Genomic DNA, 15,337 nt, shown 5'->3' with positions numbered 1-15,337 from the left:
TTCCAAAACGCTCTTTTTCTTTCTTTGCACAATGCTTCGCCTCCTGTGCACAATTCTAATGCTTTTTAGAGAAGACTAAATTAATTCCTCTCCCGATATCCAACTATATCACAATATTTTGCCAAGACCCTATAATCACAATATTCTGCAAGCATAACTATATCATAGCAAAACCCAGTTTTGCCCTCAAGTTTGCTTCAGCGCCCCCAAGGCCAATTATTGTAATGTCTTCACGGAAGGGGTCCAAAAAAATTTTAGTCGCATGTGCGGTCCGTGCGCATACTGAATGCCTAACACCGTCAAATCGGTCGCCCCGCGGCCCACATGTTTCTTCGCGTTCAAATCAGCAGCCGTACCAAAACAGAGCGCTTCCCCCGCAGTCGACGCTTTATTTGGCAAGTTTAGAGTATGAGAAAAAACGCAGGTTTGGCAACCCCGCTAAACATTTAATTGGCCGTTTTGTATTTCTTTTCGTCTGTTAACCAAAATATTCCCGCTAGCGGACGGGATCAAAGCCAGGATAAGCCGCAATAAGCCATTTCATTCCAGTAAATTGACAGTACATTTAGGTACTATTAACCAGTGTTTCCATTAAATTTAGCTCAACATCCTCCTGTTCAAAATCCTCATTCAAATCATTTTGAACAGGCATGCCCTGTTTTTAGAGACCTTTTTGTCCGGGCAATCACGCGATATATGCCCCAATTTTCCACAAACCCAGCACATAGCATTTTTGAAAACCTCATTTCTGTTTAACCTCCTTGTTTGTTTTTTCCAATCTCTTGGCTAACATTCCTATTCTCTCGCCACCTATCTCGGTATTTTTTTTTTTTACACAACGGACCCGTTTTATCACTCTTCTTTCTGTGGAACAAGCCGTCTCACTTGTATCTCCATTCACATATTATATATATATATATATATATATATATAGAGAGAGAGAGAGAGAGAGAGAGAGAGAGAGAGAGATTATCTCTATGCTTAGTGCGTATTTTATCCTGCAGGTTTTAATATTTCATGTATATTTAAGCTGGCCAGCAAACCCATACTCGTTCATCCATAAATTTAGGTGTTTAACCCTTGTAGCGCTTTGATTTTCAACAAACTTCCAATCTTTACACGGCAGACGCTGTTTCGGATCGTCATCCCTAGCCGCTTTGTTATTCGAGCTGCCCATTTTGAAGGGAGTTCACGTGCACTCAGTTATCAGTTAGTTAACTTTCTTTTCCGCCTTTTATTATCGGAACTACACGCGTAACACAAATGTATACCCTAGCCCAGGGGTGGCCAAGTCCGGTCCTCGAGAGCCGTTATCCGCTCTTTTCCATATCTCCCTCCACCAACACACCTGAATCAAATCATCGGGATTGGTATCAAGCTTCTGGACAGCTTGTTGATGAGTTGATTATTTGATTCAGGTGTGTTGGTGGAGGGAGCTATGGAAAACAGACCGGATTGTGGCTCTCGAGGACTGGAGTTGGCCACCCCTGCCCTAGCCTGATATACCGTCGGAGTTATATTTGTACTTTTCCACAGTACAGGACACCCCGAACTGCCCTAATTACACACGTAACACAAATGTATACCCTAGCCTGATTTACCGTCGGAGTTATATTTGTACTTTTCCGGACCACAGTACAGGACACCCCGAACTGCCCTAAGTTTTATAGACTCATGCTCTGTCTCTTTACCTGGTAGAGACTAGTATTCCCAGGGTTTTATTATCTCATTTCTCAAAATGGACCTACACATGCAATGCCCCTTCGCGCATTTGGCAACCGTCAACAAATGCAGACATTCATGTGGACTTACCAGAGATGTCCTCAGATGTCTCTTTCAGTAGGATTAGTCGTCAACCGTCGAGAATCCAGGGCGCTCCTTCGAGTAATCCAGCATTTAGATGCTGCGGCCACGGTCTTTCCAGATATCGAACGGAAGCGTCCTGGATTCTGCTTCAGTATCTTGACCACAGGCTCGAAGGACCAACATGTTGGAATAATCCTTAGGTATTTCCAAATTCACAATAAAAGAGGCATCTGAAGTCACATCTTCGTTTAATTCTTGCAAGAAGAGAATACATCCATCCGCGTACCCAGTCAGGATAATTCTAACAACTCGAGGTCTCTCTCGCTAATTTATTCATAAGATTTTAACGCCATGCCCCACAGAAGTCTAAACAACTTTAGAGTCTCATAACAATTTATCACAGCCATCAAAACAATTGTAGGTCTTCCGAATCTTCCCAAGTGCGCTTGTTGTGGACCCATCCTGCGAAGCCAAAACAGTACACAGTTCCCAAGGGCGCTTGTTGTGGACTCCTCTTCTGAAGCCGAAAACAGTCCACATTTTTTGTTGTGAACCCATCCTGCCCAAGGCCATTCCCAGTCCTCTTGATGCGAACCACAGTCCTTACTTTTGCAAGAGATGCATTAAAATGCCCTTTGTATTAATGTCAATAACTCTTCGTTGCAAGTACATAAATATAATAATATTGATACACATCTATAATAATGATAAACCTAACAGAGCGTGAGCAGGGGATAAGACAATATCCACACATTGTCAAAGTATTAGCCAAAACAGCTATTGATATCACCTCGGTGAAGGCCAATTTTTTTTTTAATTTGCCGAAGGCCTTATCCCACCAGTCTGCCAGAAGGTGGACAGTTCCACTCCAGAGTGCCCCGTTTCCGGTTCAGAGTCTGCAGGCCTTCAACGGCTCTGGTTAGGGACCCATTGGGGGACGTGTCGTTGAGTGCAACATTTTCAAATATTGCATACGCCCCCCTGCTCCATCAAAAGCACATCAACCGTCAGAAGCATATCAACCGCTTTGCAGTCCTGGAAAGTCATGAGACTGGTGGCTGCGAGCTGTTCCTTCATTGTAATGGCTGTTGTTCACCCTATTCATAATTTTATTTGGCGTAACCCAAAGAAAAATAGACTCCTGCTGCAATTTGGTAAACGAACCCATAAGTCGGATCGCCATCCCTCAATGAGGTTCAACGTCGTCTAGAGAGGCCAGCCGCCGCACCGAAATTCTGAGCCGCCAATTGTATCTCCTCCACTCTAAAACAGATACTGGTTAAATAGTGAAACCAAAGCACATAGTCCTGTTTCTTTTTTGACAGGAGTTATATAATGTATTTGCCCCACTTCACTACTATAAGCCAAAACGTGGAATCAGTGGCGCAGTGTGTCTACCGCACCCAGATTCAGACCATGCCCTGTAAGGTTCAAACAGGTAAAGTTAGCACAGTGGAAAAATTGGCTTGTCATTCACTGCTTTCGTAACAGGATAGACACTGTTTCAATATTTTTCCCTTTTCTTTACAAGTAGGACACATTTTTTTTGTAAAAACACTTTCCCCAAAGAATGGTGATTGAGGGAGATCGCATTTTCTTTCATCTGGTCGTTTGTTTTCACCCTTTGTAAGAAGGTTTAGTCTCAATTGAAACGTTTGAACCATTGAAACCATATGGAGACAATAAAACCAATATACAAAGTTATTTCCAATTAATATTGGAGTGTTTGCATTTTATTGGGTCAGAAAGTTTATCTTACCCGTCTCCTCAACCGTTTCAACTGAGGGTACCTTCTTACAATGCAAAAGGTGGCTCCACATCTCTTTCTCGGCGTGCTAGTGCTTCTTCTTTATACTGCAGGTTGAGCACCCAGGCTCCTGGCACCACCGTTGGTCCAGTCTGTTTCCCGTTGAGAAGCACAGTCTCCTTCTGCTAACCCCAATTCAATGCGTTTCCCTAAAGATTTTTCTTTTTATGTATTCAGCCAGATTAGCCTTAGCATCCAGTTCCAATCGTGCAGTGAATAATAGCGTTTTGTAGGGTCTATTAAATAGGATTTCTATATGTTGTTGTCCTATTGAACTCGTTATGTAGGCAGTGATTTCATAACGAGATATGGAACCTTCTGTCCATCCAGCCAACTATTTTAACACAATTCGGGTGCCATTATCACTATAAATCAATGGTTCTTTGAAATTTCAAATCGTTCACTGATATGCCGAGCACAGGTTAAGCATGCTCTGCCACCAACTTAACCCTATAAATTGTGTAGTAGCACCGTACCAAGGCCACCATCCCCCCTGTCGAGACATAGGACTTCCCATGACTCAAGCCAGCTTTGTTAAAAGCAGCTCACCCAAGTAAGCTGATGTACCAATTTGTTTTATGTTTTTTTCCTGTGTTCCCAAATTTCACCTTTCGCAGAGCAGATTATTTGTTTCTCCACGTTAAGTTCCACATGTGGAGTACTACTGCTGCATTCTCGTCAAAAATTTCATTTGGGGAAATTATTTTTCTTTCTTTTTGTTTTTGTTTTTGTCCTAATCTGCTGCCGCCATCCCCGAAAGGCTTATTGGCGATTTCAGAAATCAATTTCAAATTTTCAAATCCTTTTCCACCTTGATATTTGATTAATTGATTATTAATATATCTCGTATTCCGTTCGAGTTTTGCCCTTTCCATTTATTCATAGACAACCCATCTACTTAAAGCATTACTCAAAGGTTGATATTTTATAATTTGGAGGTGCCATTTTTGAACATAATTCCAGCTTTGTTTCATACTATGAAAGGCCCCACCAGATTTTGGGCATCCAGTGCCAAATAGAGCCTATTTCCCTTGAATTTGTTTTAGATATGGGATTCACATTCCCCAAATATTCCAGAACTCATGCGCCAACGCATTTTGTCAAACCCAAAGCGACAAACAATCTGTTTCTCAGCCAGATTTTGAAGCTTGGAGAATTGTCCATTTCACACTTATCTAAGCTTTCCTTGCCAATCGTTATCGTTAACATTTAGGTGCATTAACCCCATAATTGCAATGCTATACGTTTTAAGCTAAAGTTCTCTTAATTTGTATGCCCTTAAAGCAATAGAAAGCAACGTCATTTGGTTGTATCAATTGTTCAATGCTTATCCAATCCATAATATCCTAATAGTCATCAACATGACCCATGCCAAAGCATATTTCACCCGGTCAGGACAAACAGGGAATGTCTTTTGTGCACTTGAAAAACACCATGTTTCTTCAGTTCTAGGGAAACTATGCCTATCCTCAATCAATTATTTTATCTAAACCAGCCAGGTACAATTTACCTAATAATTTGGACGAATGCCATTTTTAATTTCATGTCCGATATCATTAACAACCAAATAAATCTTAATACCTCAGATCTAATTTGCAAATCACCCCATACGATGTTTACTTAAGATAAGAGCTATTTTCTGTAGCTCACTGTTACCAATTAATAATAATAAAAACCTACAATAATTAAATTACAGAAACCAACCTTCTACCAGGCATTTCCTAATTACAAATTTCAATGTTTAATAAAGGACCCACAAATTGTCACCAATATGCCATAATATGGTAAATTTTCTCATCCCTTTTTCTCTAAGCAGCTAATCTCTTATGTTAAAGTATTTTAAACAAACCAACCATTCAAAAACAGTGTTAATAATCTTTTATTTTCCAAAAGCTAGTTTTCTTTAATTAAGAGCCCTTCGAAATCCACAACATCGTCAAAAATGGCAATTTTGCTCTATTCCCAATTCCAAAGTTTTTACCAAATCAATCTTTTACCAAACAGATTGTCTATTACCTTGAAAGATATTTTTGTTTAAAATCCGAAAAATAAATGTGAAAGTAATCACAGAACCCTGCATTTCCTGCAGACCATGTTTTGCTCTTATTATGAAATGCTTAACGGAAGCGCGCTCTTAGCCGCTAACTGTGACCTTTAGACTCGCTGCATAAGCAGCATTTCTTCCCTGTGCGGTCTGGGCACACAAGTTGCACATTGAATGAATGCATATAATCAAGCTTCTGTTTCTAACACCGTCCAATCGGTCGCCCCGTGGGGCGCATTGACAAAGTCGGCTGGAGTGGCCCGTGCTAATTTTTCTCATAGGCCTTATCAGGGCCCCTCAGTCATTTCGCACCACATTTTCACATAGAGGGAGTTCATGTTTTTAAAACTCTCCCGCGTCCCAATCAAATCGCATTATTTGGCAAGTCTAGAGTTTGCTGGCCAGCCAAGTACAGATACTTCAAACTGAGTTTAGGAAATCATTAGCTCCAGAGACCCTTACTGCCTTGGTGCAATGTAAATTCAACATGGTGGGATGTTGCATTTTCAAGCCAGATGAAGAACATTTGAACTTGGAAAGGAAGGCAGTTTCAGATTAGAATGCCCAATAAAGTGTATTTAAATGTTCTTTCTTGTTGGTGCTGATTCACATAAGGATACTGAAGTCCACATAAGGATTTTTGTAGCCAGTCATACAGAGTTATGTCGTCCTTCTATGTCTTTGGCACAGCGTTTTCTTCCTCGTCTTTCTTCTTTGAGTTGAGGGGGTGGCCCATGCCCTCTGCTTGTGAGTTTCAACACAAATTATTATTATTTTTTTTTTGGATACATATGGAAAATACCACGATGCACTAAAGTGGCAAAGGATGACTATATATGGAAAATAGTCAGCAATGTGGCAATTACTCTAAGAAAGTGATAAAATCACATTTTCCAAACCGCTTATTTTCAAAAGGGTCGCAAGCATTGTGATTTTATCGAAAATAAAATGATGTATTCTTTTCAACATATTGCCCACATCTATATCCAATCATCATTTTGCTGTAAATTAAAATGAGTTTTTCACTTGTACACGTCCAATCCATTTTAAGTGTTCAGATTGGCAGTGAACCTGCTGGCCTCCAGCAGGCGCTACAGGACTATAACAGCCAAAACAAGGACAGTTTCCTCCCAAGAACTGTCACCATACTCAACTCAGGTTTGCAACTAGACGGACCTAATCAAGACTAATGTTGTACTTGGACTAAAACTCAGTCGGCTGCTAACCAATTTAGTCACTTTTTGTACCTACTTATTTATGTGACCGACCACTTATTTATGTTGACTACTTATTTATTCATTACTTATTTATTCATTTATTTATTTATTATTATTTATTGGTGCACTTCATGGCGAAGCTTTACATCTCATTATACTTGCATGTTGACAATAAAAGCATTCAATTCAACTCTTTGCTAGCCCCTCCCACTTCAAATGGATTTAATGTTTAGTGCCGTCAATGGAAGCCAATGAGTTCTATTTTAGTGTTTATTCTAAAAGCAACAGGAAGTGAGCGAGAATACCCTTGAAATCAGCAGGAAGTAACTTGGAAATGGTCTACAATTTACAGGTAGTGACCCACTAATTCTACCAAATGCTCTTCAAATGGGTTGTTGTACGTTTAGTTATGTCAATAGCCAAATAGTTAAATACTTTTTCCCACTAATGTTAAATTTAATCAACTTTTTTTTATGAATTCTCTGTACAGTGGTACCTCGAGATATGAGCTTAATGCGTATGTCGATTTTCTCGTAACTCAAACGAACGTTTCCCATAGAAATGAAATAAAAACAAATTAATTTGTTCCAATCCTCTGAAAAAACACCAAAAACAGGATATTGGATTGGAAAAACATTTTTATTTGTTCTAATTCGCCATCTATTAACAAAGTAACGAACAAGTAGTGGTTTAATACTACTAAAATGTGTTTAATATTATTAAAATTAGACGGATTTCGCGGAGGGGAGAGGGAAGGGGGGGGAGACTTTTTGCACGGCAACGCGCTCGTAACATAACATAAACAAATTTAAATGAACTTGGATTACGATGCAGACACACTCAAAAATAAGTTTAATCTAACCTTACACTAAACTTAATTCTAATTTTGTTTTAAATTTTGATAACTTTCTTCTCCCGGCCGGGTTGGCTCTATCTGCCCGGCCTCCACCCTGACTTTCAGATGCAACCTAGATGTTTGCTTTTGTATTCCCTTCAAAATATTCCTAAAATGATTCACACAAATGTCCTCACAATAGGATAACGCACGGTACACGGTCGATTGGTCGCCGATCTTTTGGTCGCCGGTCTTTTGGTCACCCGGAAGGTAAGTGATAATTACCATTTAAATCGTTGCTCAAATTCCCTAAATACAAACTGCGAATTACTATTTAGTCATACTTAATGCCCTAGTAATTATTAGGCTAAAGAAAAGCTCCAAATTTTCCGGACTTTTATTGTTTTTTGTTGGAGAACTTGTGAAGACCCTGACTGACGTAGCTTCTTAAAGGGACAACGCATGTACATACAAATTCTTATATACTCACACGTCGGCTCAGTGAAACTGCTCATGGCCATTGTTGGCTTTTATTGATGCATAGACCGTGTTGTTTTACCTTGTTTTGTCGCCGGTCTTTTGGTCGCCCGTTGTCGTGGTCCGGGCGACCAAAAGACCGGCGACCAAAAGACCGGCGACCAAAAGACGGCAACCAAAAGACCGGCGACCAATCGACCGCACACGGGGCAAATAGAGCCAACCCGGGAGAAGAAATTTATAAAAATTTAAAGCAAAATTAGAATTAAGTTTAGTGTAAAGTTAGATTAAACTTATTTTTTAGTGTGTCTGTATCTCTCCTCTCCGCGAAATCGGTCTAATTTTAGTACTATTAAACATCATAACCAGTAGTTATTTGTTACTCTGTAAATAGATGGCAAATTAGAACAAATTAAAAAATAATTCCATTCCAATATCCTGTTTTTTGGTGGGGGTTTTTTTCAGAAGGTTGTGTTACAGTTGAAAGGTTTTGTCATGCTTTTTCCCCCTGGTGTCCTGTCCGAGTTATTGGCCATTGTGTTCAGCTGTCGTTTCTCCGCCCCTGGTGTATCCTTCCCGTGTGTTTCCCAGGTGTTCCTAATTGTCTCGTCAACCCATATCAGTCTATTTAAACCCCACTGATTGGTTAGTCATTGTCGGATTGTCTGCTTATCACCAGGCCATGTTTCCACGTTTCCTCGATCCATGTTCCACGTGCCTCGTTCCTCGCTTTCCCGTGTCTCCCCTCGTCAGGTTTGGTTTTGTTATGAGACCAAGTCTTTTGTTACTTTCTATTGCCTCCGGTTTAAGTAATTAAAGTTTTGTTTGAGTACTACTTCCCTCTCCTTGATTGCTTCCCTGCAATTGGGTCCATTCCCATTTTTCCTCGCCATGACGTCGCCCAGGACGTAACAGGTTGGAACGAATTAATTTGTTTTTACCGAATTTACTTGCATATAAGCCGCCCGCCCATATAAGCCGCACCCTTAAAATTGCCTTAAAATTATTGAATTTTACAATTTCTCGCGTATAAGTCGCCCCCTGATTCACAATTTTCACCTCCATATTTATGGTTTTAATAGGGAGTACAAATGTGTTACTTTGAAGGGAACATCTTGAGAAAAATCATCACACGTGGTATTTCTAAGATACTGTATGAATCAAAAGCACATTATTCGGATCAATATCATGAGGAAGTTAATATACCTGTCTTTGTAAACGCGAAATATCAAATTATTCAATTTGAAAAAAGAAATAAGTATCTTGATGAGAACACGATGCTTTTTAATGACATAAATTACAATTTTCTTACCAGAAGTTTAAGTTGTTGTGGCGGCCAATTTGCTTCTAATGTTGAAATACAGTCATACCTCTACTTACGAATGCCTGTAGGTGCAAAATTTCCAGGTTACAAAAAACCCAAAGAGTACATGCATTCCTTATCCGTTATTTTATTTTCAAAATATTGTCGTGGATGCATTGATTCTTGCTTTAGAAGCTCACAAAACCATATGCTGGGCTCTCATTGGCTGTTTCACAACAGCCGTCCATTTTCTTTAACCCATTGTCTGCTTAAACTTATTTATGCTTGGGGAAGCCGTGACCGAGTGTCTCGACCTGAATCGCAGCCTTCGGTGGGCGAAATTCTGTCGCGGGGGCAGGCGATGGTCCATGTTGTCAGTAATAAGAACGATGAAGAGTTATTTGGTCGATGTGCACCAAAACGGATGCATGACTAAATGCAACGCTCGGCAATACACGAGGAATTCAACGAGACTTTTGGTCGTCGGTCTTTTGGTCGCCCGTTGTCGCGGTTGGGGTGACCAAAAGACCGGCGACCAATCGACCGCACGTAACGCACGACCATCCTTATAATCCTCAATTTTTTTTCTCTTTTTTTATTTTAACCTTTCCATTTCAAAGGGACTGTCAATGGCAGCCATTGAGTTACGTGTGCCTGTGTGTGTGCAGGACTCTGTGATGTTGGAGAAAGCTCGCCGACTGATGTACCTGCCCTCTGACGAGGAGCATGTTGGCTCGGTAACCACGCTCTAACATTCATGTTGTTCAGGGTTACTAAACTTGCAGCTCCTTAAACACTCATGTACCACAGTATTTTGCTATCTAAGTCAAGTGTTTGTACATAAGTGTTTTTTAATTATTTTCCCATTGATGGCAATAAATGTCCAAGTGGGAGGATTGAAAGAATATACGCCCCCTGCCATCCCTTTGGGATTTGAACATCTACTACTGTTAAACTCATTGAAATTTGCAGCAGAAGTTAGCCTGGCTATTTTTGTAATTAATTTAAGTGAAAAATGAATTCTATGCACATGGATTATTGGACCTCTGCGTACCACCCAAAATTATGTGCAGGACCAGATCTGGCCCCTGGCCGGCAAGTTGGACACTTATAATTTAGAACTTTAGATGACTTTTTTGAGTATTTGAAACCTTTTTAGTTGGATTTTTTTAAAATATATTTTTGCACTCGGGGATAAATTGAGATGGACACCCAGGCTAAATCCTAATCCGCATTTTGATCATTTGAATGCTAGCGTGATAGCACACCTTCAGGTTGTAGACATAACCGATTGTCACGGCAGGACGCGGAGTCGAGATCTTCAAGGAAACGGTCACGAGAAGACCACGGTGAGGAGCAGCGTCCCACCAAACAAGCTTCGTTCATCGACACGTCATAACTATATGTACTTTGCTCTCTGTGACATCACCCATGTTGTCACAGCAACCACCCATGTGCTGACTGACGGTGATGACCAAACTTCATGAAAATAAAATTGATTTTCAATGAGTAAACGATCTATCATCTCCTCTGACTCGTTCAGCTATGGATACGCCTTTCAGAATGTGGCACAAGACTGCAAAGCAGCAGGTAGGAGTACCCAAAAAAAAAAAAAAAAAAACAGACTGCCTATTAAATCTAGTTCAGTCACACGTGGGGCCCACTGGTGGAGGTTTGCTGTTGCTCATTCCTGGCGCTTAATGGAAGGGGGAGTCCCAATACAGCCCTGATCAAAATCTTAAAACCAGTTTAAAAATTGCTAAAATATGGATTTCTAACATTTGGACCTTAATGAGTGTTTAATAAGAGTGCTACAATAAAAGCAAGAAGGGGAGAGACAAAAACAAATTGCAACTTGTAATAAAAAAATAATAAAAAAATAGGTTGTTCATTATCTGATAAAAGGTCCAAAGTCTGCCCAAAATTATAATTTTCTGTCAGCCATTTACACTTGGCAAAAGCTAAGTTTTCTGCTTTAGAACATAGTTTGACCGTCGAGGAGCAATGCAAGGTGTTCTCGTATGGAATCAGATTTTTGTAAAAAAAAAAAAAAAAAGATTCAAACGGAACTTCTAGTATCAAACAAAATTTGCAAGTTACAACCCAGAAAATAACACCATGACCAAATTAAAGAAACCGAAGCAAACAAGTGTTTAAAACTCCCCTTTTCACTTTCTTGCTGCCCAGACTTACTGTCGATCCCTGTCTTTTTGCATGCGAGAGATTTCTCTCTCGCTGTCTCTCTTCTCGTGGATTTAGTTTTAAATTTTTGACAGACTTCACGGGTGGGCTGACTTAATGGGAAGTGTGTTCTCATTGGTCAAGTAGAGTGCCCATACCCCCGATAACGATTATAGGTGTAAATGCTTTGTTTCGCACAATATCAGCTGTCAGGGTGTCCCCCGCCTATGGCCCAAAGTCAGCTGGGATAGGCTCCAGCACCCCCGCGACCCTAGTGAGGATAAAGCGGTTCAGAAAATGAGATGAGACAAACACAGTAGTAAACCCGTAATAGCTTCCGGGGGCAAGAGAAATTTACCTGACTAATGAGGACGCACTTAGTATATAAGGGCCGCTCACCTGTGAAATTTGGAAGCACATCAAAAATAGCGAGAGAGAACTGTTTCGGAAGCAAAAATGCAGGTGGCGCCAGCGAGAAAGTGGCTAAAGGCTGTTCAGCGAGAACGTAAAAAAGGGAATTGTAGACAAATTAAGTGCTGTATTTTACTTTTCAGATAAGTCATTAATTTGCTAAAAGTTTTATTTTTTTGGTTGCATCTCGCAACGTTTTGTTTAATGCCAGAAGTTTTGTTTGAATCTTTTTTATTTATTTTTAAAACGAGTTGTTTCCCATCCGGCACAGTGAAGGGTGCGCAAATAAATGAGAAAATAGTTTCTATCGGATTTCCAGCAGTTTGCTGCGACGTAACCACTGGTGTCATTGGAAGCTGGGAAATGAAGTTGTTTTCTTCATCGGCCAATGGCGGCACCCGAGCTTGAAGCTCCACCCAATCGCCGCGCTCTACTTCAAATCGCCGCCTCATCATTCAAGTACTCTTTCTGAGCGCCTCGGCCCCGTCCTCCAATGGAAAATCCGAGCAGCCTGCGAGGCGCCGTGGCCAATTGGAACACAACAACAGCTATGACGCGGATCGTCACTACGGCTGCGCGGAAAGCAGACAGCTGATAACTCATCTATTATGCTACTCGGCTAAATCGAAATCGACCGGTAAAGCGAGCGGAGGCCGCCGTTGGACTCGCCGGAGGACCGAAGGCCAAAGTAAAGACGTACGCGCGCGTCGTGGTGGAGGGTTAGGCGGCCAGTCGGCCACCGCTGGTCTGCTAAAGCGCGTCTCTGAGCGGGGAGGCTGCCTGGCCGCTCGGCGCCTTCAGACAAAGCTCAGCTAGCGTGCTAACTGTGCTAACGTGCCAATTAGCGCCGAAGCGAGCGCCAACTTTGGGCTTTTCTCTCGCGACCGACCCCCTACGCGTAGATTCTCGCAGCTGCGGGGATCCGCGTGTAGTTTGCCGAGCGTCTCCGAGGCGTTCGGGACCCGCCGGACGTCGAGGCTTTCCACTTGTTTAGCCGAGCCCCGTTTAGTTGTTACTTGGCGTCGGCTTGCCCGCCATCTTTTTCCAGCAAGCCAACAAGCGCGAGTGTGGCGCTCGCCTCTGACAAAATGCGGATCCCGTCGCGGGCGCCTTTCATCGCTGGGCCACGTTTGCGCTGACGTCGGCCCAAAAGGGGCTTCGCGGGTGGGCGAACTGGAGGGCTCATTGCGGAAAGTGGCCGCCGCCGAATCGTTGGCCGCGTCTACTCGCTGGGCTGCTCTTAGCAGTAGCCGCCGTAAGTAAGCGACGACTGCAAACTGGCAGCCAGCATCTGCCTCCACAGTAAGGTACCTTTTTACAATGTTTACATCTTTCACGCGCCAATTAAACTTCCCGTCGACACTGCGATCGTCACCGGCGGTCTAAACCGGTGACAAAGTCACTACTTTTACAACTTGAAAGCGAGAGGCAATTAACGTCCTTTGTTTTTTTCCCCATGCAAAAACAACCAGGGCTGAAACATGAGATCGATATGGTGATATATCGCGATAATTCGGATCACACATGGTGATCCATTCCCCCCGCCAAGAGTCTTTACATTGTTTAAAAAACGGGTACCAACAGTTTGCTATCACAGTCTTGCACCTCAATATTGTCTCCCTTAATATTCTTACAAGAATGTTGCACTGAAAAATTCTCATTGTCTGAGGAAGACATTTTGACAGATTGTCTGCAACACTCCAAAAAAAAATACATTTTAATTTAAAAAAAGTTTTTCTCTAGTTTTTGATTCACAGAATAGGGTGCGATATGATTCCCTGACTCGTTTAACAATAATTGTTGTATCGCGAGATCATTGTGTGACTCGTATTGTGAATCCAATCGGGAGTTACCCAGTGTACTGCCCAGAATCAATGTATCATTTAAAAAGTGAAATGATCCACAAGGCATTGCTTTGATGTGAAAACGAACTCAACTAGATTATGTGTCAACCGTTTTTTTTTTTAAATGATTCCAGCAATGTTGACGAATCTGCGATTTACTCACTGTCTTCCATTGACGGCATGCAACGTCCAATCCATTTGAATTGGATTAAATGTCTACTAGTGATAAACTCTTCAATTCTTACCTGGTCATTGATGGAAAAGATGCTCCTACCATGACCGCCCTCAGGCCATTTTGTTTTCTAAACTATAACGTGCTTTGAGAATAACATTAATTATGTGGAAAACCGATATAATCATACGGGTATGCTAATCTGACAGAACACAAGGAAAAATTTACCATTTCACTTGTTGCAACCTTCAGGAACCATGCTTTTGCAATCTCGGCGCCCTCTGTTGGTGTAAATTGGTACTTTTGCCCTGCGTATACCAACATTTTGTCTTTTTTTCCAGGTCGTACGATGGGAGTTTGTTGCCTGGGGGGAATCGCGCAAGCACGCCACTGATCTTCACCCGTCTGCCTGCGTACTCGAGCACGGCGACGCCCTCGGAGCACAGGGGGTCTTTTTCGGCTTTCCCCTTGCGGTCGGACGCCGTGGCCCGGCGTGTCGCCGCCATCCACCATGTCTGACGCGCCTGAGGCCGCCCCACCCAGTCCACCTGCCTACACCAACCCGCCTCCACCAGAGGTGACCAACCCCACGAAGCCTGGCAGGTAAGTCGCCCCGGACGAATGTCATTCCAAATGTTGAGACGCACATCTCATTATGGGGATAGTTGGCAAAGCTTCCATTCAGGCATTTCTGGGTCACTTTCTGCTGATTAGGTGATTTTTATTTTAAGGCAATTATAATATTTGAATGTGTTTCTGAATAGATGTAATATTCATTTGAAGTAGGAGGGTGAAGGAATTCATTCATTTGCGCAAACCCTCCCGCTTCGCCCCTACCAACATAGCTGCCATGAAGCCATGTTGTTTCTTACTTGTGCCATGATTTGAAATTAGTATCTCACTTCTAAGGCAGTAGGTCGAAGAGTGGTTAGCACATCCCCTTCCCACTTCTGAGATTGCAGGTTCTGCATTCATGTGTGGAATATGCATGCTCTCCCTGTGCGTTTCAATCAACGTTTGCTTTCGCCGCAAGACCTCTTACTTTAAATGCTTTCGATATCTCGCGTTGTCTATATGGTAGACATTGAGCAGATAAACAATTTGACATTGATGGAATAATTTTTTTTATTTATTTTTAAAATGGTTGAGAAATGAGTAATGAGTTCATTTTAATGTCAATGTAATGATTTTGATATGACCATGGCCCCAATGGTCTCTAAATGCTTCTGCCATGAATTGA

The 15,337-nt window shown here is 41.8% G+C and overlaps 2 protein-coding genes across 7 annotated transcripts in view; both read left to right on the top strand.

The window, feature by feature from the left end:
• Positions 1-11,006, top strand: part of chek2 (checkpoint kinase 2) — a 44,341-nt gene extending 33,335 nt beyond the window's left edge. For 2 of the 4 annotated variants that reach the window (XM_077600892.1, XM_077600891.1), the window contains exons 14-15: positions 10,158-10,226; positions 10,793-11,006. In XM_077600892.1, coding sequence (XP_077457018.1) covers positions 10,158-10,207 — 50 coding nt within the window. In that variant the 3' untranslated portion in view covers positions 10,208-10,226; positions 10,793-11,006. Of the gene's footprint in view, positions 1-10,157; positions 10,227-10,792 lie in introns of those variants that run through there. The other 2 variants (XR_013300299.1, XR_013300300.1) reach the window with 2 other exon arrangements.
• Positions 11,007-12,594: 1,588 nt separating this feature from the next.
• Positions 12,595-15,337, top strand: part of LOC144074231 (bromodomain-containing protein 3-like) — a 49,871-nt gene continuing 47,128 nt past the window's right edge. Inside the window, exons 1-2 of one of the 3 annotated variants that reach the window (XM_077600528.1) lie at positions 12,595-12,769; positions 14,439-14,700. In XM_077600528.1, the coding sequence (XP_077456654.1) occupies positions 14,609-14,700 (92 nt within the window). In that variant the 5' untranslated portion in view covers positions 12,595-12,769; positions 14,439-14,608. The remainder of the gene's footprint in view (positions 12,770-14,438; positions 14,701-15,337) is intronic. The other 2 variants (XM_077600529.1, XM_077600530.1) reach the window with 2 other exon arrangements.

The sequence above is a fragment of the Stigmatopora argus genome, chromosome 5 (genome assembly GCF_051989625.1).
Source record: "Stigmatopora argus isolate UIUO_Sarg chromosome 5, RoL_Sarg_1.0, whole genome shotgun sequence".
In the NCBI taxonomy this organism is placed as follows: Eukaryota; Metazoa; Chordata; class Actinopteri; order Syngnathiformes; family Syngnathidae; genus Stigmatopora; species Stigmatopora argus.
Note: the sequence above shows the minus strand (reverse complement) of the source record. Positions and strands in the feature narration are given on the sequence as shown.